Genomic DNA, 24,353 nt, shown 5'->3' with positions numbered 1-24,353 from the left:
TTGAGTGTCCAGGATTTTTGTTTACTATGTTACGTCTAGTATATGAGACTAGGCTGGGCTGGCACTGGCTGAGAGGAAGGACGTGCAGATCAGTGAGATAGGAGGGGATGGGGACAGGTGGAGACAGACAAGGGCCGTGTCTGAATATCCATACTTGCATCCTAAATAGAAGGCAGTTTGAGTATGCAAAAAAATAAAGTTTTATAGAACGTGAAATTTAAAAAGTCGGATGTCATACTAATTTCAGCTTTTCATCCAGTAGAATTTGCTGCATACTATTGAGGAAGAGAATCCTCTTTTCACACCCACGTGTGTTTGACAACAGCTGATGATCAGAATGAATGAATGAATGGCAGGGAACAAGCGCGATTGTGCATTCGATGACGCCTTCTCAGTATCTATGTTGATAATTGTTTCTTACTGCATACGTTTGTACTAAACAGTACATTATAAATAGTGTGTAGTACGATTAGTACACAGCAAGCAGTTTAAAGGTTCAATGCAGGCGCTTTTATCTCATTATCAAATCAGTTCTGAGTGACAATTAAGTACTATACTTTAAATGTTTTTCAATTAAAATGGTAAAAAAAAAAGAAATAGCTTCAAGAATTCTGCTAGGACTGTCTTGGAGTGGGGAGGGGAAAACAAACTATTATCGGCAGAGAGGTTTGGAACTCTTTCTTATTGGTCTATTAACTCATTTAGCACCTGGTGATGTCACCGGGCAGGCCTAAACTCCATCCCACCACAACAGACTGTACTTTCAGGCGGCTTTTTCATACAGCTCTTACACAAAAAGGGCATTATCATCAATTTCACAATTTCACAGTATTATTCCAACCTCATAATCTGGAAATATATATATATATAACACAGGGAAATTATGTTTTTGACTGCACTGGGCATTTAAGTAAGTAGTAGGCAAGACAGATTTCGGACACTGCCAAGGTGTGGTGCTCAGAGGCTAAACATCTGTTGGGCTCCTGTCTCACTGCAATCACGGGGGACACTTAATCCTCACCACTGCATCCTGTACCTGTATCAAAAGGTTGGCTGGTTCTCATTAAAGTCCTGTAGATCACTTCATTACTCCTGTTTTGTTTACAAAGCTCTACTATACAAGCTTCCGACTTACCTAACTTCGTTGTTAAAGTATAAAAAAGTAAAATAAGGAAACCTGTTCACATCAACTCGAGGTTCCTCGGGTCTCCACCGAACTAAGTAAATCTATTTTTAGTTTTAATGCACCTCATTGCTGGAACAACTACACAATACAGTGGCTTGCGAAAGTATTCACCCCCCTTGGCATTTTTCCTATTATGTTGCCTTACAACCTGGAATTAAAAATGATTTTGGGGGGGTTTGTATCATTTGATTTACACAGCATGCCTACCACTTTGAAGATGCAAAATATTTTTTATTGTGAAACAAACAAGAAATAACACAAAAAAACTGAAAACTTGTGTGTGCCCCCCCAATGTCAATACTTTGTAGAGTCACCTTTTGCAGCAATTACAGCTACAAGTCTCTTGGGGTATGTCTCTATAAGCATGGCACATCTAGACACTGGGATTTATGCCCATTCTTCAAGGCAAAACTGCTTCAGCTCCTTCAAGTTGGATGGGTTCCGCTGGTGTACAGCAATCTTTAAGTGATACCACAGATTCTCATTTGGATTGAGGTCTGGGCTTTGACTAGGCCATTCCAAGACATTTAAATGTTCCCCTTAAACCACTTAAGTGTTGCTTTAGCAGTATGCTTACGGTCATTGTCCTGCTGGAAGGTGAACCTCCGTCCCAGTCTCAAATCTCTGGAAGACTGAAACAGGTTTCCCTCAAGAATTTCCCTGTATTTAGCACCATCCATCATTCCTTCAATTCTGACCAGTTTCCCAGTCCCTGCCAATGAAAAACATCCCCACAGCATGATGCTGCCACCACCATACTTCACTGTGGGGATGATGTTCTCGGGGGATGAGAGGTGTTGGGTTTGTGCCAGACATACATTTTCCTTGATGGCCAAAAAGCTCAATTTTAGTCTTATCTGACCAGAGTACCTTCTTCCATATGTTTGGGGAGTCTCCCACATGCCTTTTGGCAAACACCAAACGTGTTTGCTTATTTTTTTCCTGTAAGCAATGGCTTTTCTCTGGCCACTCTTCCATAAAGCCCAGTTCTGTGGAGTGTACAGCTTAAAGTGGTCCTATGGACAGATACTCCAATCTCCGCTGTGGAGCTTTACAGCTCCTTCAGGGTTATGTTTGGTCTCTTTGTTGCCTCTCTGATTAATGCCCTCCTTGCCTGGGTTTTTGTGGGCGGCCCTCTCTTGGCAGGTTTGTTGTGGTGCCATATTCTTTCCATTTTTTAATAATGGATTTAATGGTGCTCTGTGGGATGTTCAAAGTTTATGATATTTTTTTATAACCCAACCCTGATCTGTACTTGTCCACAACTTTGTCCCTGACTTGTTTGGAGAGCTCCTTGGTCTTCATGGTGCCACTTGCTTGGTGGTGCTGCTTGCTTGGTGGTGCCCCTTGCTTAGTGGTGTTGCAGACTCTGGGACTCTTTCAGAACAGGTGTATATATACTGAGACCATGTGACAGATTATGTGACACTTAGATTGCACACAGGTGGACTTTATTTAACTAATTATGTGACTTCTGGAGGTAATTGATTGCACTAGATCTTATTTAGGGGCTTCATCGCAAAGGGGGTGAATACATATGCATGCACCACTTTTCCGTTTTTTATTAAAAAAAGAAATATCATATCACTTCACCAATTTGGACTATTTTGGGTATGTCCATTACATGAAATCCAAATAAAAATCTATTTAAATTACAGGTTGTAATGCAACAAAATGGGAAAAACTCCAAGGGGAATGAATATTTTTGCAAGGCACTGTACATTACAATTGGATGTTCTGGTGCCACTCCCTTCATACTGAGGAATGTAACTGTTTTTCTTGAATATTTGTGTTGTGCTGTATCTTTGTTTATTTTACATTGTATCGGATTTTGATTAGCTTTAGTCTTGTGCATTGTATATGCAGGGTTCCCTTGTGAATGAGACCATGGTGTCAATGGTGACTCCCTGTTTAAATAATAATATAAAAATAAATAATAATAATAATAAATATTAAAATTACTGCCTGAGATTTTTAACTTGAAGCCAATATATATATTCCACTGAAACCATGATTTACAGACTAGAATGGTTATACAACATCATGGTTAAACTCAAATAATAGTTTTTCAACTTGGCTTTCAAGATTGTTTAGTTTTCAGTCTTTATTCACTTTGAGTCTAGGATTTTGAACTTCAGCGTTTTAGAACTTTTACAACTTTGTTTAGAACACTGCCCCCAAGTTGACTAATGAAAGACACTATAGCTGGTCTTAAACTGCTCATCTGGGAGGGTCTTTGTACTTGTAGCAGCTCGTTATCCTAACCCCCTGCAGCTGGTCCAATCACAACTCATTAGGACAATTTCCCCATGACCTCCCTCAATCAGTGCCGCCCTTCCACCCCCAGGGAGAGAGGGAGCCATCCATACTGGGCTGGAGGAGTATCCTTTTCCCCCTTTAACCTAGGCCTCTACCTACCATTTTCACCCTCCGCCTTATTAACCTTCATCCCTTTCTGTGCACCTTTTTCCCCTCCATCATTTCCCCCTTTCATCTCCTTACCAACTTCTCTGTCTGTTTCTTACTTTTCCTTCATTCCTCAAACCTCACTCTGCCCCTGCTTTTCCTTCCCCTCTCTCTCTCTCTCTGCCTCCAGCCGTCCCTCTCTCCCCTCACACTATAGCTACAGCTTCAGCCGGGGGCCCTTTGAACTCAGGTAGCTGCCCGGAATTCCACAATGTGACCCCTGAAAGCATGGTCAAAGCAAACATTTAAACTTGTAGTTACTATAGCGACATTCTTCCCAGGAGTCCAACAGTGAGGTCAAAGTGAAGGGGGGTTGGTTTGGGTTGGGGATGTGGTAGGGACTGGGGGGAATGGGAGGGGAGATGAATCGGAGACCCTATAGAGTTCTTTAGGGCTCCAAAGGACTCGGTCTTCCTGCTTTATAAGAGTTGAAGTCTGAGGTCACCTGAGGTCCCATGTCCCACATTCCCATGGTATCATTCTCTCCTCTCTCCCTGTAATGACAAGGCAGGAGGCCTGTAGGTGAGAACTTTATTTATACTACTTTTTTCCATCCCTTCATAATAACTTAAGCATATGTGTCACGCTATATCTTTCAGCGGCTGTATGCATTCAAGCGGATTCACACAGTTATCTTCATTTGCCGTACAAGTCTACTGTACCATTTGTTCCAGAACAGCACTGAGGGCTTGTGTAGTTGAATGAGGAAATATGATGCTCAGAAACGTTTTCACATGTGGGACCTTGAAGAATGTTTGCCTGATACAGTATCAACATGTATTTTTACAATGCATACAATGTGCTCAAACAAGAAAGGGAGATGTGTGTTTAGATAGTTTAAACTGGAAAGTGATCAAAAGATGAAACGGACACTTAAAACAGAGAATAGGAGTTGTAGTTCCATGGGACGGAAATGCTGTGGTAATTTGTTTATTTGATCTGGTAGTCTTCTGTAAAAGATGATAGGTGGGCTCTATCACTTGGCAGTCGGCCATTTTACGCACTCAAAGGGTCCTGGTGTGTGTGCGTACATGCATGTGTACGTGACGGTATGCCTTTGTACGCACGTGCATGTGTGTGTTTGTTTGCATGTGGTGGGAGATTCCCAAGCAAGTGTTTATGGAACAGCTGGCTTTAGCTAAACCTCAGTTTCTAGTTTATTATTCCAGGTTTATGGAAGGTGACTAGTTTATTTAGGCTTATTTGTCTTATTCCAGGGGTAAGATTTTTATCAGAGTGCCTGTGTTATTGCAGTTTTGTGGAGTTTACATATCTTATGTATTACATTTACATTTATATTTTGCAAAAAACATTGTAGAGCAGAGAAAATGGAAAGCACTTAATTTGTTGCCTTTGTGAGCAATGTTTCACAGTACACAATCTAATTTCCCCTTAAATGTCCCATGTTGGGAGGATGACAATGATGACAAAGGTTATTCCCCCTATTACTACTGATCCACTATACTATTTACAACTGCTAAACTCATTATCTAACTAATTTGAGTCAGTGCCAGCTCCAGCAATAAATATATTCAGACATGATCCCCCACTGAGTTTAGCCATAGACTCTACTTTAAAATACCTCTAAGCTCCACTAGAGGGAGTAAGTGTTATCAAACTTGTCCCAGCTATTTGAATGAGTCGTATCAGATGCACTACACATGTCCTACAAAGCATTGTTGTGGAGGATTGCACCTTTTTGGTCATTATCACATTTTATGTTTTATAGTGAGTCAAAAGTGAATCACTGCATAGTTGTTGTGATACTTGAGGCCATCTGGTAGAGTTTTCCTTATTAGCTCATTTAAACTCTGTGAAGAAAAGAGGCGTCTGCCAGTGCTGTGAGAGTGAATAAGGCACTAGTTTCTGCAGAAACAGTTTAGATGATAAATCTTTAGAAGAAGGAATGTGATTGTCACTTTTCTGTTGAGGTCCTTGTCTGTTCAGCATTGTTGGACTCAGGAAGCTCCCTTTGACCTAGCCCCCCTGTCTTCTCTCCTCTTCACCTCATTCTCTCACCTACAGTTACAAAGACAATCTTCATCCTCGTACTGCCAGTCTGTACAGTCCTTCTTGCTGTCTACCGTCCACTTCCACAGCTCCTCCCCCTTCTGGCTGTCCATAGGCGAATCACACATGTCCCTTCCTGGCTGACCCCTGAGTCCTGCGGTTCATCTGGTGCAGCAGGAGCAGGAAGAGGGCAGAGACGATGAGGGCCACGCCTGCCATGAGGAAGCCTGTCCCATAGTCACTCATTTTGTCTATAAGGAATCCTGGGTGAATAAAAGATGGGACACAATTATTACCATGTCCATGCATGTATAGTCATCTTCCATAATTATGGGATATAAGGAATTTGTTCCCCTCACTAAGGATTGCTTTCTATTGCCACACACTAAGCTGTTTAAGAACACCACAGGCCAACCCATATCTTGCTTTTAACTCTTCCTTTATGTTCGATTCGGCCTACACCGTTCATGTTCCGGGTCAATTTGACCCGTACAGTAAGTAATGAAGCTCATAAAATGTATGATTTTAACCTCCTAAAATGTATTTTCCGGTAGCTGAGAATGTCCTTTTTCCCTGAGTTGATAGACTAGCTGTTCAATTCTTTTTGCTAAATGTTTGATTACTGTACCAAAGTCATAAATTATTCAAATTATTTCTTGCTCATTTTTTGCCAAACATCAGATCACTGTCCCTTTGAATATCACAGGGAAACATACTTATATCCTTATGATCATCAAGGATAGATCTTTACTGTACATAAGACCGTTAGTCTCTAGCACAAAGGTCAAGGTCAAATTGACTTAAAATTGGATTCAGATCAGTGTTGCTCAGCTTCTGAGCATCATAGGGAAATCAAGCGTATATCTATGTGATCAGCATGGTTGTCAACAGCTCCCTAGGAGAGGTGGGTGTGAAGTCAGGCGCAGGAGACCCAGGACAATGGATCGGATCCCAGCCGGCGACACAAAACAACAGCGCCGCAGAAGGGGCAGACGCAGCGGCCTTCTGGTCAGGCTCTGTAGACGGGCACATCGCGCACCGCTCCCAAGCATACTACTCGCCAATGTGCAGTCTCTTGACAACAAGGTAGATGAAATCCGAGCAAGGGTTGCCTTCCAGAGAGACATAAGAGATTGTAACGTTCTTTGTTTCACGGAAACATGGCTCACTCGGGATACGTCATCAGAGTCGGTACAGCCACCTGGTTTCTTCACGCATCGCGCCGACAGAAACAAACATCTCTCTGGTAAGAAGAAGGGTGGGGGTGTATGCCTTATGATTAACGAGACGTGGTGTGATCATAACAACATACAGGAACTCAAGTCCTTTTGTTCACCTGACCTAGAATTCCTTACAATCAAATGCCGACCGCATTATCTACCAAGAGAATTCTCTCCGATCATAATCACAGTCGTGTATATACCCCCCAAGCAGACACATAGACGGCCCTGAAAGAACTTCAATTGACTCTATGTAAACTGGAAACCACATATCCTATCCCATATTGTGGCTGGGGATTTTAACAAGGCTAATCTGAAAACAAATCTCCCTAAATTTTTGCAAAACCCCGGATCATTGTTATTCTAACTTCCGCGACGCATACAAAGCCCTTCCCCGCCCTCCTTTCAGAAAATCTGACCATGACTCCATTTTGTTGCTCCCAGCCTAAAGACAGAAACTAAAACAGGAAGCACCAGTGCTCAGGTCTGTTCAACGTTGGTCCAACCAATCGGATTCCACGCTTCAAGATTGCTTCGATCACGTGGACTGGGATATGTTCCGCATAGCATCGGACAATAACATTGATGAATACGCTGATTCGGTGAGCAAGTTTATTAGCAATAAAACCTTCCCCAACCAGAAACCGTGGATTGATGGCAGCATTCACGCAAAACTGAAAGCGCAAACCACTGCTTTTAATCAGGGCAATGTGACCGGAAACATGCCCGAATACAAACAGTGTAGCTATTCCCTCCGCAAGGCAATCAAACAAGCTAAGCGTCAGTATAGAGACAAAGTAGAGTCGCAATTCAACGGCTCAGACACAAGAGGCATGTGGCAGGGTCTACAGTCAACCACGGACTACAAAAGGAAAACCAGCCCTGTCGCGGACCACAATGTCTTGCTCCCAGACAAACTAAACAACTTCTTTGTTCACTTTGAGGACAATACAGTGCCACTGACACGGCCCGCTACCAAAACCTGCGGGCTCTTCTTCACTGCAGCTAACGTGAGTAAAACATTTAAACGCATTTAAAAGTTAACCCTCGCAAGGCTGCCGGCCCAGACGGCACCTCCAGCCGCATCCTCAGAGCATGCGCAGACCAGCTGGCTGGTGTGTTCACGGACATATTCAATCAATCCTTATCCCAGTCTGCAGTTCCCACATGCTTCAAGAGGGCCACCATTGCTCCTGTCCCCAAGAAAGCAAAGGTAACTGAGCTAAATGGTTATCGCTCCGTAGCACTCACTTCCATCATCATGAAGTGCTTTGAGAGATTAGTCAAGGACCATATCACCTCCACCCTACCTGACACCCTAGACCCACTCCAATTTGCTTACTGCCCCAATAGGTCCACAGACGACGCAATCGCAATCACGCTGCACACTACCCTAACCAATCTGGACAAGAGGAATACCTATGTAAGAATGCTGTTCATCGACTACAGCTCAGCATTTAACACCATAGTAACCTCCAAACTCGTCATTAAGCTCGAGACCCGGGGTCTCGACCCTACCCTGTGAAACTGGGTCCTGGACTTCCTGGACTTCCTACCCTCGCCCCCAGGTGGTGAGGGTAGGAAACAACATCTCCACCCCGCTGATCCTCAACACTGTGGCCCCACAAGGGTGCGTTCTCAGCCCTCTCCTGTACTCCCTGTTCACCAATGACTGCGTGGCCATGCACTCCTCCAACTCAATCATCAAGTTTGCAGACGACACTACAGTGGTAGGCTTGGTTACCAGCAACGACGAGACGGCCTACAGGGAGGAGGTGAGGGCCCTCGGAGTGTGGTGTCAGGAAAATAAATCTCACACTCAATGTCAACAAAACAAAGGAGATGATCGTGGACTTCAGGAAACAGCAGAGGTAGCAGCCCCCTATCCACATCGACAGGAGAGTAGTGGAGAAGGTGGACATTTTTAAGTTCCTCGGTGTACACATCACAGACAAACTGAAATGATCTACCCACACAGACAGCGTGGTGAAGAAGGCGCAACAGCGCCTCTTCAACCTCAGGAGGCTGAAGAAATTCGGCTTGTCACCAAAAACACTCAGAAACTTTTACAGAGCCCACAACCGTAAGGCTCTCCAGAGGGTAGTGAGGTCTGCACAACGCATCACCGGGGGCAAACTACCTGCCCTCCAGCACACATACACCACCTGATGTCACAGGAAGGCCAAAAAGATCATCAAGGACAACCACCTGAGCCTCTGCCTGTTCACCCTACTATCATCCAGAAGGTGAGGTCAGTACAGGTGCATCAAAGCGAGGACCGAGAGACTGAAAAACAGCTTCTGTCTCAAGGCCATCAGACTGTTAAACAGCCATCACTAACTTTGAGTGGCTGCTGCCAACATACTGACTCATCTCTAGCCTCTTTATTAATGAAAAATTGATGTAATAAATGTATCACTAGCCACTTTAAACAATGCCACTTTATATAATGTTTACATACCCTATATTACTCATATCATATGTATATACTGTACTCTATACCATCTACTGCATCTTGCCTATGCTGTTCGGCCATCGCTCATTCATATATCTGTATGTACATATTCTTATTCATTCCTTTACACTTGTGTGTATAAGGTAGTTGTGAAATTGTTAGATTACTTGTTAGATATTACTGCATGGTCGGAACTAGAAGCACAAGCATTTCGCTACACTCGCATTAACATCTGCTAACCATGTGTATGTGACAAATAAAATTTGAATTGGTGGAAAAATTACTTAAAATAGTATTTTAGTGATTTCAAACTCTGTTCCGGGTCAAATTTTCCCAGAACATAAGGGAAGGGATAATCAACATAAAACTTTGATTTAGCTACATTTTCTGTATCTTAAAATAGCCTTGTAAATGAACTTGAAACAGAATTTGGTGATCTGATATTTTGATATCGTGCTAATCCAAAGAGCTTTAATTGTGTTGATAATGATCCCTGGGCTGTAGTCTCTCTGCTAAGCCCCTCTCCCCCCTCCCTCTCTCTCAGCAGTAGTGTTTAATCAGAGGAAGGAGTAATGGAGAAAGGGAGAAAGGACCAGCGGCAACTGGGTGGAACTCAACTCTGGCCGAGAAGCAATATGGTTCCCTCTTACAAACTGGATCAGGCCTACATTAATTTACAAAGCAATTACACGGATCGTTATGATACAGTGAGAACTACATTCCTTCCTCCTGAAATCCAAACCTCTCCAACTTCAACAACTCATGTCTCTTCTCTATTACTGACAGGAAAATTATAAACTCAGTTAATTGTCTCCTGGAATAGCTATAGCCACAATTAAAGTCATGTTTTTTCTTTGGTGACGGGGCCAGAGTTTGACATAAGAGGTTTTTCCACCTGATGTAGTGTTGAAGGTGCTCTGAGACAAAACACTTTCTGGCATGCCCCGAGCTGTGTGGTGCTAAGCCAAGCCCTGATTTGGCAGCCTATATTTACTGCTATTGTTTAGACCAGAGGGGCAAAATATTACCACCTCAGTAATCAACCCCAAATGCTATGGTTATCAGAGCTTTTCTGAAGGCAGGGGGGCACGTCTATTATACTGTTGGTATTCTTCCACTATGTTGTATTGTGTGTTTTTGGTCTGTGATCCAAAGAGTTATTAAGAGTACCTTTGCTATTTATATTTTTACCCAATGTTGTGAGTGCAGTTGTTCAAAAGGTCTTTGAAGAATCATGGTCTGTGAAACATTATTTAACATTCAGACAAAGAGCTGAAGCGGAGTGTGTGTGTTAGAAGAGGAAGTCAATGGAGAGGAAACCCATCCCAGAGAAATACATTTATTATGGGGTCAATAGCCCGTGAAATTAACTGTAAAGCACAATGATATATATTTGTGCACAGTCTCTGAATATAGGATCTCTGTATATGAATGTTAGTAAAAGCCATCATCTACTGGAGGATGACCATTCGAAGGAAGAGCTCAAATCCCTTAATGGTTAGCTACATGAAGTGATGTTCAATTAAAACCAGAACATGGTTACAATAATCACACGGTTCATAACTCAAGGTTACATTTTCTATAAGCAAATGACTTTTGGAATTGCACAACCAGAGACAAGGTCATAGAGAATGCCTTGAGCTAATGACAGATGAGCTCACCTGCGATGGGCGGCCCCAGGAGGCCACCGCTGCTGCGGATGAGCATGAAGAAGCCGAGGGCACTCCCCAGCCGCTGCACGCCTACCACCTCAGCCAGCACGGTGATGTGGATGGAGACGGTGGCCCCGTACACCAGGCCATAGGCTGAACTGAAGGCAGCCAGCTCAAGGAAGGAGGAGGCGAGGGGACACAGCAGCAGGACTATACCCAGCAAGATCACAGTGGCAGTCAGCTGCTGCACCATCTCCACTAGACGCAGGTTGGCCACCCAGCCGAAGAACACCCGGCCCGTCAGGTCCAGAACTGCTGAGATGGACATGAGGGCAGTCGCCTGGTACTCCTCCACTCCCTGGCTCCGGGCATAGGGCACAAGGAAGAGGGCCGGGGCAAAAAAGCCCAAAGCAGCAAACACTCCGAACATGGAGTAGACCATGAAGCGGGGGTTGGTGATGAGTGTGTAGTCCACGTAGCGCTGGACTTTGCTCCATAGCTCAGCCTTTCTGGCCTTCTGGGCTTGGGCCTTACCTGTCCCCTCCACTGTCCCCTCAGAGCTGGATTTAGTCTGGGATAAGGCATCCAACGTCAAGTCTCCTTCCTCCTCTCTGACCTCCTTGGGAGGCAGCTTAGTGGGGGTGTTCAGGGGGCGCAGTAACATCCCACAAACACACAGGTTGAGCTGCAGGCCCCCCAGCACTAGCATGGCCCCCCTCCAGGAGTAGTGGTCCACCAGCAGCTGGAACAGGGGAGTAAACAGGAAGGTGATGATGCACTCTCCAGCGCTGGCCAAGGCGTTGGCCATGGGCCTCCTCTTCTCAAAATACCAGCCCACCATGGTCACTGTGGGGGTCCAGGTCAGGGCATAACCAAAACCTACAGGGCAAGTAAAGACCACAGCACTGTATGTGCGACTGGAGAAATAATTAATTTAAGGAAAGATTGGGATTGGGGGGTTGAACTTATTAGAAACATAGTTAAATTGCAGTCAGTTCTCATAAATCATGAACAGAATGCATCAATGATTCGTATGTCCTTCAACTTTCTGAAGAAGTAACGTCTGTTTCAATGCGCCTGTGTGATGTTGTGTAGCCAGTTAGCATGCCTAAACAGTCATTTCTAAAAAGGCTTTCCCATAAAACCTTCTCAATGAAATGTTGACTAGGCCTACCTGGCAGAATGACATCATGATGATTTGTATCATCGGGTGGGCATTTGTTTTGCAAACTCTTCCCATCACATGAAACACCGCTACAAGAACCGCTACAGACATCTAGCGCTAGCCAAACTCAATGGTCTCTAGCTGGTGCACAGTTGAATTAAAGGTCAACTACACCTTCACCGCCCCCAAATATCAGATTTTCCCCAGACCTCAAAAGTGGTCTCCTGATTTAGTTTAAGCATTCTTGTTGACTTAAAATATCAAATGTGGTTGTTGTTCTATTTAAAAAAGTGTGTTTTTGAGAGTGAAAAACAGAAGAAAATTGCGAAAAATCCCAAACCTGGAATAACGAATCCGAGAAAATGGAAATTGGCAAAATAAATGTATATAATGTTAATTATCATGCTCTATGTATTCCTGTTTGGGGAGACTGAGATTAACATTACATGTCATGACAAATCTTAAGCGCAGATGAAAAAGCCCAACTCCCCCTGCCCTAGGTCCCTATTTTCTCTATCTATTGTGGTTTAGAAAGTAAGGAGTATTGAGATGAATTAAATGCGTATTATCTACTTGTTATTCACAAAAAAAAAAAAAAAAGTGCAAATTTTTTTTAAATCACTTTTTGGGTCCTAACTAATTTGCATACCTGATCTATGTGTGTTTGTATCTATACTGTCAGACCACTTACCGGTTAGGAGCCCAACAGTGATGTAAAGTTGAACCAGGTTCTGGGCGTAAGCCCCAGCCACCATCCCCACACAGCTCAGCAGACCCCCTATCATCACCACGGCCCGGTGGCTGTAGCGAGCACTCAGAGCAGACGCCATGGGGGCTAAACAGGGAAACACAGGAGAACCAGTCAGACTAAGCATCAACACTTTGTGAAAGACAAATGCAGCCAAGAGTTCTAAACTGATGTGAAGTTTACAGTGCTGATGACATTTCCATATTCTATTGTAGTCCTGTTAATCTGAACTCTCATCTGATTGCAACTAGTATCTGTTTCTCATCAACACATCTTAGTGCTCTTCATGTACACTCCTTTTCTCTTATAGATTTGTTTTCTTGTGGTTTTTACTCTTTGACTGAGGTGGCATCAATTACACACTCCAAAAGCTTAGGTCAGAAATGAGAGTGGTGAGCTTCAGCAAAACATAATTGTGCTTCTAGGGTGGGGGTCTGGCGACTAGGCGATTTATTTTTACTTTTTCTTCAAATTTCATGCACAAGATTACTTTTTAATATATCACTTAACACTACAGCTAGCAAGATGGAATGTTAATGGGATGAATGGCCAAAATAAACGAGCGACCTGCTTAGATACTTTTGTAGACATAACATTTATGTTATATTTATTCAAGAGTCCCACCTAAAATAATCTGATGCCCAAAGATTTGCAAACAGGCATTATGTTGCAGTGTCATCCTCTGTAGATCCCAAAACTCGTGGCTCCCTTGTTGTCATGAGACGTAGTTTAACATGGACTGTTCTGGGAAAATATGGTAGCGCTGACGGTAGGATATCATATAACAAAACTGCAATCTCAGATAGGAAAATGGCTTTCATATCAGTACATGCTCCAACCCAGTATGAGCCTACTTTTTTTTTAATCTAACCGTGTTGGTGGCAAATATTACAGATTTTTCTCTGATCATAGGTGTGGATATGAATGCCATTTTATTAACTTTGGCCACCAATTTCAAATGGCTTTCACACCCGTGTCGGTGGCATTTAGCAACCTGGTCAGGGATTTTAATCTCACTGACATAGGACTATGTCTAGACAATTTTGTTTTTACTCTGCTAGACATAAATCCTACTCCAGAATAGATTACATTCTATCTTCCAACACTGCATTCTCAGATATTCATAATGCATCGATATGCCCATGTCCACTTTCTGATCATAGCTTAGTCAGAGCATCATGCCGGCATTTCAATGTAACGTTAATAAAGAACAAACCGTTTAGTACTCTATTTAAAAACTAACTAGTTTAACTAACACAGATTGTTGGGTCTGTTGAAGATGTCCTTATCCAGCTCAGCATTCAACACCATAGTGCCTTCCAAGCTCATTACTAAGCTAAGGACCCTGGGACTGAACACCTCCCTCTGCAACTGGATCCTGGACTTCCTGACAGGACAACCCCAGGTGGTGAGGGTAGGCAACAACATATCCGCCACGCTGACCCGCAATACGGGGGCCTCATAACCTCTCTGGGACATCTGGGACGCTAGCGTCCCACCCGCGGTACACACTATCAACAGCCAGTGAAATAGCAGGGCGGCAAATTCAAAACAACTAAAATCTCATAATTCAAATTTCTCAAGTATTATACACCATTTTAAAGATAAGAATCTCCTTAATCTAACCACAGTGTCCGATTTCAAAAAGGCTTTACAGCGAAAGCATAACATTAGATTATGTTATGACAGCGCCGAGACAAGAAAAACCACACAGCCATTTTCCAAGCAAGGAGAGGCGTCACAAAAACCAGAAATACAGCTAAAATTAATCACTAACCTTTGATGATCTTCATCAGATGACACTCCCAAGACTCAATGTTACAAAATACATGTATGTTTTGTTCGATAAAGTTCATATTTATATCCATAAACCCCATTTTACATTGGCGCGTGATGTTCAGAAAATGTATTCCCACCAAAACCCCCGGTGAATGAGCACATCAATTTACAAAAATACTCATCATAAACGTTGATATAATTTACAACAGTTATTGAAAGAATTATAGATATACTACTCCTTAATGCAACCGCTGTGTCAGATTTTAAGATAGCTTTACGGTGAAAGCACATTTTTCAATATTCTGAGTACAGAGCTCAGCCATCAAAGCAAGCTATACAGTTACCCGCCAAGTTCTGGAGTCAACTAAACAAAGAATTAGTATTATAAATCTTCCCTTACCTTTGCTGATCTTCTTTCCCACAATAAATGTTATTTTTGTTCGAAAAACTCCATATTTATTTCCAAATACCTACGTTTTGTTCACGCGTTCAGATCACTAATCCAAAGGCATAACGCGAGACTGCAAAACCAGAGACGAAAAGTCAAATAGTTCCATTACCGCTCTTAGAAACATGTCAAATGATGTTTACAATCAAGCCTTAGGGTCTTTTTAACATAAAACTTCGATAATATTCCAACCGGACAATAGCGTATTCATTACAGAGGAAAAAGAAGGAGTGGCGCGCCAAGCCTGCCCGCGCAGTAAACAACTCACTGCTCCCAGGCAGTCCACTGATTGAGCTCCTATTCTCTGCCCAGTAACAGTAGACGCATGAAACAAGTTTCTAAAGGCTGTTGACAGCCAATGGAAGCCTTAGGAAGTGCAAAATGACCCCACAGACACTGTAGTTTGAATAGGGATTAGATAGAAAAACTACAAGTCACTTCCTGGTTGGATTTTTTCTCAGGTTTTTGCCTGCCATATGAGTTCTGTTATACTCAGACATCATTCAAACAGTTTTCTATCCAAATCTACTAATAATATGCATATCCGACCTTCTGGGCCCGAGAAGCAGGCAGTTTAATTTGGGCACGTATTCATCTGAATTTCTGAATACTGCCTCGTCACCAAGAAGTTAAGGGTGCATTCTTAATCCCCTCCTGTACTCCCTGTTACCCCACAACTGCGTGGCCAAGCACGACTCCAACACCATCATTAAGTTTACCCGACGACACAATGGTGGTAGGCCTGATCACTGATGACGATGAGACAGCCTATAGGGAGGAGGTCAGAAACTTGGCAGTGTGGTACCAGGACAACAACCTCTCCCTCAACGTCAGCAAGACAAAGGAGTTGATTGTGGACACAGGAAACGGAGGGTTGAGCATGCCCCCATTCACATCGACAGAGCTGCAATGGAGCGGGTTGAGAGCTTCAAGTTCCTTGGTGTCCACATCACTAAGGATCTATCGTGGTCCAAACACACCAACACAGTTGTGAAGAGGGCACGACAATGCCTCTCCCCCCTCAGGATGCAGAAAAGATTTGGCATGGGCCCTCAGATCCTCGAAAAGTTCTACAGCTGCACCATTGAGAGCATCTTGACTGGCTGCATCACCACATGGTATGGCAATGGCTTGGTATCCTACCGCAAGGCGCTATAGAGGGTAATGCGGATGGCCCAGTACATCACGGGGTTCAAGCTCCCTTCCATTCAGGTCTTTTATACCATGCAGTGTCAGAGGAAGTCCCTAAAAATTGTCAACGACTCCAGCCACCCAAGTCATAGACTCTTCTCTCTGTTACTGCTTGGCAAACTGTACCGATACACCAAGTCTGGAATCAAACAGGACCCTGAACATGCATAAGACTGCTAAATAGTTAATTACATAGTTAATCAAATAGCTACCCTGACTATCTGCATTGACGCTTTTTGCAATAACTTTGACTCGTTATATATGCTGCTAGTACTGTTAATTATCTGTCACTTTATTCCTAGTTATATAAAAGTTTTAGAACACCTACTCATTCAAGGGTTTTTCTGTATTTTTACTATTTTCTACATTGGGCTTTTTAACCAAAAAGGAGAGTGATGGAGTGCTGCATCAGATGACCTGGCCTCCACAATCCCCCGAACTCAACCAAATTGAGACGGTTTGGGATGAGTCGGACCGCAGAGTGAAGGAAAAGCAGCCAACAAGTGCTCAGCATATGTGGGAACTCCTTCAAGACTGTTGGAAAAACATTCCAGGTGAAGCTGGTTGAGAGAATGCCAAGAGTATGTAAAGCTGTCATCAAGGCAATGGGTGGCTATTTGGAGAATCTCAAATATAAAATATATTTTGATTTGTTTAACACTTCTTTGGTTACTACACGATTCCATATGTGTTATTTCAAAGTTGTGATGTCTACACTATTATTATACAATGTAGAAAACAGTAAAAATAAAGAAAAACCCTTGAATGAGTAGGTGTGTCCAAACTTTTGACTGGTACTGTAGGTGTCCCTACATCACCCTGGCTAAAGCTGTCAGCTGCTTACAACCCTATACTGACACCTGGTGGTTAATATCTCAGAAGACTGACATGGAATTGTTATGTATTTTTTTAACCTTTATTTAACCAGGTAGGCAAGTTGAGAACAAGTTCTCATTTACAATTGCGACCTGGCCAAGATAAAGCAAAGCAGTTCGACACATACAACAACACAGAGTTACACATGGAGTAAAACAAACATATTTACAGATGGGCTGTGTACAACTGCAGCGATCAGTAAGCTGCTCTGACAGCTGACGCTTAAAGTTAGTGAGGGAGATATAAGTCTCCAACTTCAGTGATTTTTGCAATTCGTTCCAGTCATTGGCAGCAGAGAACTGGAAGGAAAGGCGGCCAAAGGAGGTGTTGGCTTTGGGGATGACCAGTGAAATATACTTGTTGGAACGAGTGCTACGGGTGGGTGTTGCTATGGTGACCAGTGAGCTGAGATAAGGCGGAGCTTTACCTAGCAAAGACTTATAGGTGACCTGGAGCCAGTGGGTTTGGCGACAAATATGTAGCGAGGACCAGCCAACAAGAACATACAGGTTGCAGTGGTGGGTAGTATATGGGGCTTTGGTGACAAAACGGATGGCACTGTGATAGACTGCATCCAATTTGCTGAGTGGAGTGTTGGAGGCTATTTTGTAAATGACATCGCCGAAGTCAAGGATCGGTAGGATAGTCAGTTTTACAAGGTTATGTTTGGCAGCATGAGTGAAGGAGGCTTTGTTGCGAAATAGGAAGCCGATTCTAGATTTAATTTTGGATTGGAGATGCTTAATGTAAGTCTGGAAGGAGAGTTTACAGTCTAGCCAGACACCTAGGTATTTATAGTTGTCCACATATTCTAAGTCAGAACCGTCCAGAGTAGTGATGCTAGTCAGGCGAGCAGGTGCGGGCAGCGATCGGTTGAAGAGCATGCATTTCGTTTTACTTGCATTTAAGAGCAGTTGTAGGCCACGGAAGGAGTGTTGTATGGCATTGAAGTTCGTTTGGAGGTTTGTTAACAGTGTCCAAAGAAGAGCCAGATGTATACAGAATGGTGTCGTCTGCGTAGAGGTGGATCAGAGAATCACCCGCAGCAAGAGCAACATCGATATATACAGAGAAGAGTCGGCCCGAGAATTTAACCCTGTGGCACCCCCATAGAGACTGCCAGAGGTCCGGACAACAGGCCCTCCGATTTGACACACTGAACTCTATCTGAGAAGTAGTTAGTGAACCAAGTGAGGCAGTCATTAGAGAAACCAAGGCTTTTGAGTCTGCCGATAAGAATACGATGATTGACAGAGTCGAAAGCCTTGGCCAGGTCGATGAAGACGGCTGCACAGTACTGTCTTTTATCGATGGCGGCTATGATATCATAAACATAAACTGACATAAACATGTAGTAGCAATGAGTATAGTAGAAATAGTCAAAGAAATGTCCAGAAGAGTTGGAGCCTATATTTTGATCCATGTTTGCCTTGAATAATACTAGTTTAACTTACTCAGATTTCACTTTAAAGACAGTCCGATTTCATTGGACAAGTCAAGGACAATTCAAGGACAAATCATGTTTTAATTGCCTTCGAACAAGGTTCTCACCTCCACAGTGTATGGTTGCCACAGCGATGGATGTAATCCAGGAGGTTCCTGTTGCTGTGGCCTCAAAGTAGCTGTGGATCTCCATGTAGAACACTCCGAAGGCCTTGATCACTCCAAAGGTCAGCCCAAACACCAGGAAGCAGGCCAGCAGGATGAACCATCCGTAGCCTCCATCAGGGGGTGTCAGAGTCTAGGTGATGTGGGTAAGGCAGAGTCAGGCGCAGGACACAGAGATGAGTAATAATAACAACTTTACTCAAAAATAATCCTCCAACAAGGAGAACGAAAATCCAGAATCACATAAACGAGACAACTGACAACAATAAACACGCACAAAACCATGATGGCTCCAGAGGGTTAAATAGGGAAATAATTAAAACGAAATGGGAACCAGGTGTGTACAATACAGACAAAACAAATGGAAAAAGAAATGTAGATCGGTGGAGGCTAGAAAGCCGGTGACGTCGACCGCCGAACGCCGCCCGAACCAGGAGAGGCACCAACTTCGGCGGAAGTCATGACAGGGGGGCCCACCGTAAGCTGTTGTCGCTCCCGCACAGTCCCACTCTTCACTGGGGAGTCCATCTCCAACCTTAGGCTGACAGGCTCTTCTCAAGCATCTATGGTAAGATACAGTAATAGATAAGATAATATCAATTTGTTCTTATATCTGCCCATCCTGTTTAAACAGGTGTTGTTGTGACTCCAGTTTTTTTAATCGTTTTTTTGATTTCACCTTTTTTTAACCCGGTTGGCCAGTTGAGAACAAGTTCTCATTTACAACTGCGACCTGGCCATGAAGCAAAGCAGTGCGACACAAACAACACAGAGTTACAAATGGGATAAACAAAAGTACAGTCAAAAACACAATAGAAAAGTCTATATACAGTGTGTGCAAATGTAGTAAGATTAGGGAGGTAAGGCCATAATGGCAAATAAGATATAATTATGGTATGGAAGACCATAATGATTATGGTAGACCATAATGGCAAATAAGATATAAGTCTCCAACTTCAGTGATTTTTGCAATTCGTTCCAGTCATTGGCAGCAGAGAACTGGAAGGAAAGGCGGCCAAAGGAGGAGTTGGCTTTGGGGATGACCAGTGAAATATACCTGCTGGAGCGTGTGCTACGGGTGGGTGCTGCTATGGTGACCGGTGAGCTGAGATAAGGTGGGGCTTTACCTAGCAAAGACTTATAGATGACCTGGAGCCAGTGGGTTTGGCAATGAATATGAAGCGAGGGCCAGCCAACGAGAGCATACAGGTCGCAGTGGTGGGTAGTATATGGGGCTTTGGTGACAAAACGGATGGTACTGTGATAGACTACATCCAATTTGCTGAGTAGAGTGTTTCAGGCTAATTTGTAAATGACATCGCCGAAGTCAAGGATCGGTAGGATAGTCAGTTTTACGAGGGTATGTTTGGCAGCATGAGGGAAGGAGGCTTTGTTGCAAAATAGGAAGCCGATTCTAGATTTAATTTTGGATTGGAGATGCTTAACCTCTCTAGGGGAGGTGGGACGAAATCGTCCCACACTATTCGACAGCCAGTGAAAAATCAGAGCGCCAAATTTAAAACCACAAAATGTCATAATTCAAAGTTCTCAAACATAGGACTATTGAACACCATTTTATAGATACACTTCTCATGAATCGAACCACGTTGTCCGATTTCCAAAAGGCTTTACAGCGAAAGCAAAACATTAGATTATGTTAGGAGAGTACATAGACACAAATAATCACACAGTCATTTTCCAAGCAAGCATATATGTCACATAAACCCAAACCACAGCTAAAGGCAGCACTAAGCTTTGATGATCTTCATCAGATGACACTCCTAGGACATTATGTTATACAATACATGCATGTTTTGTTCAATCAAGTTCATATTTATATCAAAAAACAGCTTTTTACATTAGCATGTGATGTTCAGAACTAGCATCCCCACCGAAAACTTCCGGTGAATTTACTAAATTACTCATGATAAACGTTGACAAAATACATAACAATTATTTTAAGAATTATAGATACAGAACTCCTTTATGCAATCGCTATGTCCGATTTTAAAATAGCTTTTCGGCGAAAGCACATTTTGCAATATTCTGAGTACATAGCTCGGCCATCACGGCTAGCTATTTTGACATCCGTCAACTTCGGGGTCACCTAATCTCAGAATTACTATTAGAAAAATTGGATTACCTTTGCTGTTCTTCGTCAGAATGCACTCCCAGGACTTCTACTTCAACAACAAATGTTGTTTTGGTTCCAAATAATCCATAGTTATATCCAAATACCTCCGTTTTGTTCGTGCGTTCATGGTCACTATCCGAAGGGTAACGTGCGAGCGCATTTCGTGACCAAAAAATTCAAAATATTCCATTACCGTACTTAGAAGCATGTCAAACGCTGTTTAAAATCAATTTTTATGCTATTTTTCTCGTAAAATAGCGATAATATTCCAACCGGGCAACGTTGTATTCATTCAAAGACTGAAAGAAAAAAATGGAGAAGTCTTGTGACCGCGCATCTCCAGTCTCACTGTCCCCAGGCTGACCACTTACAAACTCTGCTGCTGTACTTTGCCCAGAGACAGCAGACACCCCATTCCACTTTCTGGCGGCTTTAGAGAGCCAATGGAAGCCTTAGAAAGTGTCACGTTACATCACAGATGCTGTAATTTCGATAGAGATGCAACAGAAGGACAACAAATTGTCAGACAGGGCACTTCCTGCATGGAATCTTCTCAGGTTGTGGCCTGCCATATGAGTTCTGTTATACTCACAGACACCATTCAAACAGTTTTAGAAACCTTAGAGTGTTTTCTATCCAAATCTACTAATTATATGCATATTCTAGTTTCTGGGCAGGAGTAGTAACCAGATTAAATCGGGTACGTTTTTTATCCGGCCGTGAAAATACTGCCCCCTATCCCAAATAAGTTAATGTGAGTCTGGAAGGAGAATTACAGTGTAACCAGACACCTAGGTATTTGTAGTTGTCCACATATTCTAAGTCAGAACCGTCCAGAGTAGTGATGCTAGTCGGGAGGGCTAGTCGGGCGGGCGGGTGTGGGCAGCAATCGGTTAAAGAGCATGCATTTCGTTTTACTTGCATTTAAGAGCAGTTGGAGGCCACGGAAGGAGTGTTGTATGGCATTGAACCTCGTTTGGAGGTTTGTTAATAACACAATATCCAAAGAAGGGCCAGAAGTATACAGAATGGTATCATCTGCGTAGAGGTGGATCAGAGAATCACCCGCAGCAAGAGCGACATCATTGATGTATATAGATAAAAGAGTCGGCCCAAGATTTGAACACTGTGGCACCCCTATAGAGACTGCCAGAGGTCCGGACAACAGGCCCTCCGATTTGACACACTGAACTCTATCTGAGAAAAAGTTTGTGAACCAGGCGAGGCAATCATTTGAGAAACCAAGGCTGTTGAGTCTGCCGATAAGAATGCGGTGATTGACAGAGTCGAAAGCCTGGCCAGGCTGATGAAGACGGCTGCACAGTATTGTCTTTTATTGATGGAGGTTATGATATCATTTAGGGCCTTGAGCGTGGCTGAGGTGCATCCATGACCAGCTCGGAAACCAGATTGCATAGTGGAGAAGGTACGGTGGTCTCAGACAGTGATCTCAGTGCTATTACACAGCTAACTTGACCTTAGTTTCATCACTTATTGCCTCACAATAGCAAGACTTGAATGAATCATTATCACACCTTACAATGTCCATTTTGTGGAATTATCAGTCTTGTTGTTAAAGCTCCCTCACAGTCATGCTGATTCCCACGTAAAATAGCCTTTGAGTGACCAAAACATCACCCATAATATTTTTATGTACTTTTTCTCTCATGTCAATCTATCAGGAAGTCTGAAAAGAGTGGGAGGGGAGCTAATAGTCTGAATGGGAGGGGAGCTCAACTATTACTGACAGTTCTTTGAATTGCCTATGTCGAGCAATGTGTGCTCGATGCTGCAGTAAGATTGCCTCAAGAAAATTTGCTGCTACACAAAGAACTCAAACAAATTGAAATTGCAACATCCAGTCCTGTCATACATCACATCATGGTTTCACTGTTCACGACCTTTAAGTAATCTACACCAGAGTACAACAGATGTGTGAAGTGCAGCCTTCAACAGAGCATTATTATTGCCATCTGAAATAGTTGCCAGCTTCGCTGAACTCCAGAGATATTGCCAGAACTTTAAATTGCTGAAATATTACATTGCAATTTTAACTTTTAATTGTTGCAACAGGTGTTATGAGATAACATACACCCTCTGAAAAAGTCACTGACCTGCCGTTACCAGAGGTACAGTATGAGAGCTACTGTATGGATGGTTTACCTGTCATAGTGGTCTGATGAGTGGTTGGCTCAGTCAGTCCCGATCTGTAGGTAGAAAGATCACACTGACACTCACCAGCACAGACACCACACACCAGCACAGACACCACATTAACTCTCCGCCAGGATACAAAGGTTAAAGATGGGGCAGAGAGAGAGGGGGGGGGGGGGTTACAATACCTCACTCTACAAGGAGTTGGACTAATATAGTTAATGAACATAGTTGAGCATGCAAAGATCACCTGCAGAGGACTTCATATAAAGTAGGGGCAACTTTGCATTATAAAAGGAACAAGGGGTTTATAAGGCCAGTGTGACCATTACTTTTTAACCAGCCTCTCACTCTGCTGCATAACGCCAGTAAAAATGAGTCCAATGCTGGTCATTATATACATGTACATGTATATCAGTATGGGCAAATGATATTGTCATCCTCAGGTTCATACAAACTTGGCAGAGATACATGTTATGATCACAGGTTCATGGTTGCTAGCTAGGCCACATGTGGACTGCCACAGTACCAAAGTGCAATGCAATATGTCAGTATACTGTCTCAAGGACGTTGATTGGTCTCGTTTTGCATTCCTGTTCAGTCATTTTGTTGTATTTTTATGGGTACAGTGTTTTCCTGTGTTTTCATAACTTTTGCGTACTACTCTGTTATTCAACCCATTGATTCCAAAGGTGTTGTATCACAGGTTGATGATTACAAAACCAGGGCCTCTTTCACAAGCACTGGTCATGTCCCTACGCACGGTAACTGTAACCTCATGTAACTCAGCCAAACAAGAGGACTCTCATAACCAGGCCAGACATATTCAACACATTCCTAGCATATCTTTGTGTAAGGACAGTCGCATGCATAAGTCTGTGCCTTCAGATTTTTTTACTCTGTTATCCTGTTTGCGCCAGAGGGAAAGAGGTCCTCTCTCCTCTGATAATATGGTGTTCTGTAAGCTAAATGAGAAATAGAGACTGAGTTACTGGTAGCACTGACTGTACAGTTGTGAGACCAGCTATATTTAATCACAGATTAGACGCAAGCGGTTTACCTGTACCTCAGAGGGGGACTGTGACGTGATGTGGTGGGAAGGAAGGCACAATCTGGCCCCAAGAAAACATCCAGCTTTGACTTGGATGAGAAAGCTTGTTTTTTCAGTATTGATTTATGAAGCTTTTGCTGAATACTTTGTTTGTGTCGAACTTTGCTATGTTCCACTGGCTCACATCTTTTACTTAACCTATTGAGCCAG

At 43.0% G+C, this 24,353-nt stretch overlaps 1 protein-coding gene across 1 annotated transcript; it reads right to left on the bottom strand.

The window, feature by feature from the left end:
* Positions 1 to 4,166: 4,166 nt before the first annotated feature.
* Positions 4,167 to 23,286, bottom strand: si:dkey-246g23.4 (monocarboxylate transporter 2). The gene is made up of 6 exons (XM_029757817.1): positions 23,102 to 23,286; positions 19,282 to 19,367; positions 18,748 to 18,937; positions 12,846 to 12,989; positions 10,999 to 11,868; positions 4,167 to 5,925 (listed from the first exon to the last, which is right to left on the bottom strand). The coding sequence occupies exons 2-6, from the start codon at positions 19,330 to 19,332 to the stop codon at positions 5,783 to 5,785; spliced, it is 1,398 nt and encodes a 465-aa protein (XP_029613677.1). The 5' UTR covers positions 19,333 to 19,367; positions 23,102 to 23,286; the 3' UTR covers positions 4,167 to 5,782.
* Positions 23,287 to 24,353: the final 1,067 nt, after the last annotated feature.

The sequence above is a fragment of the Salmo trutta genome, chromosome 7 (genome assembly GCF_901001165.1).
Source record: "Salmo trutta chromosome 7, fSalTru1.1, whole genome shotgun sequence".
Classification (NCBI taxonomy): domain Eukaryota; kingdom Metazoa; phylum Chordata; class Actinopteri; order Salmoniformes; family Salmonidae; genus Salmo; species Salmo trutta.
The sequence above is the reverse complement of the archived record's forward strand: the minus strand, read 5'-3'. Positions and strand labels throughout refer to the sequence as shown.

Coding starts and splice junctions, on each gene's coding strand:
- si:dkey-246g23.4 (XM_029757817.1), bottom strand. CDS start 19,332: ATGGACTCCCCAGTGAAGAGTGGGACTGTGCGGGAGCGACAACAGCTT. Junction 18,938..19,281: donor GGGAGCGACAACAGCTTACG/GTGGGCCCCCCT, acceptor CACATCACCTAG/ACTCTGACACCCCCTGATGG. Junction 11,869..12,845: donor CACTGTTGGGCTCCTAACCG/GTAAGTGGTCTG, acceptor CTTGCCCTGTAG/GTTTTGGTTATGCCCTGACC.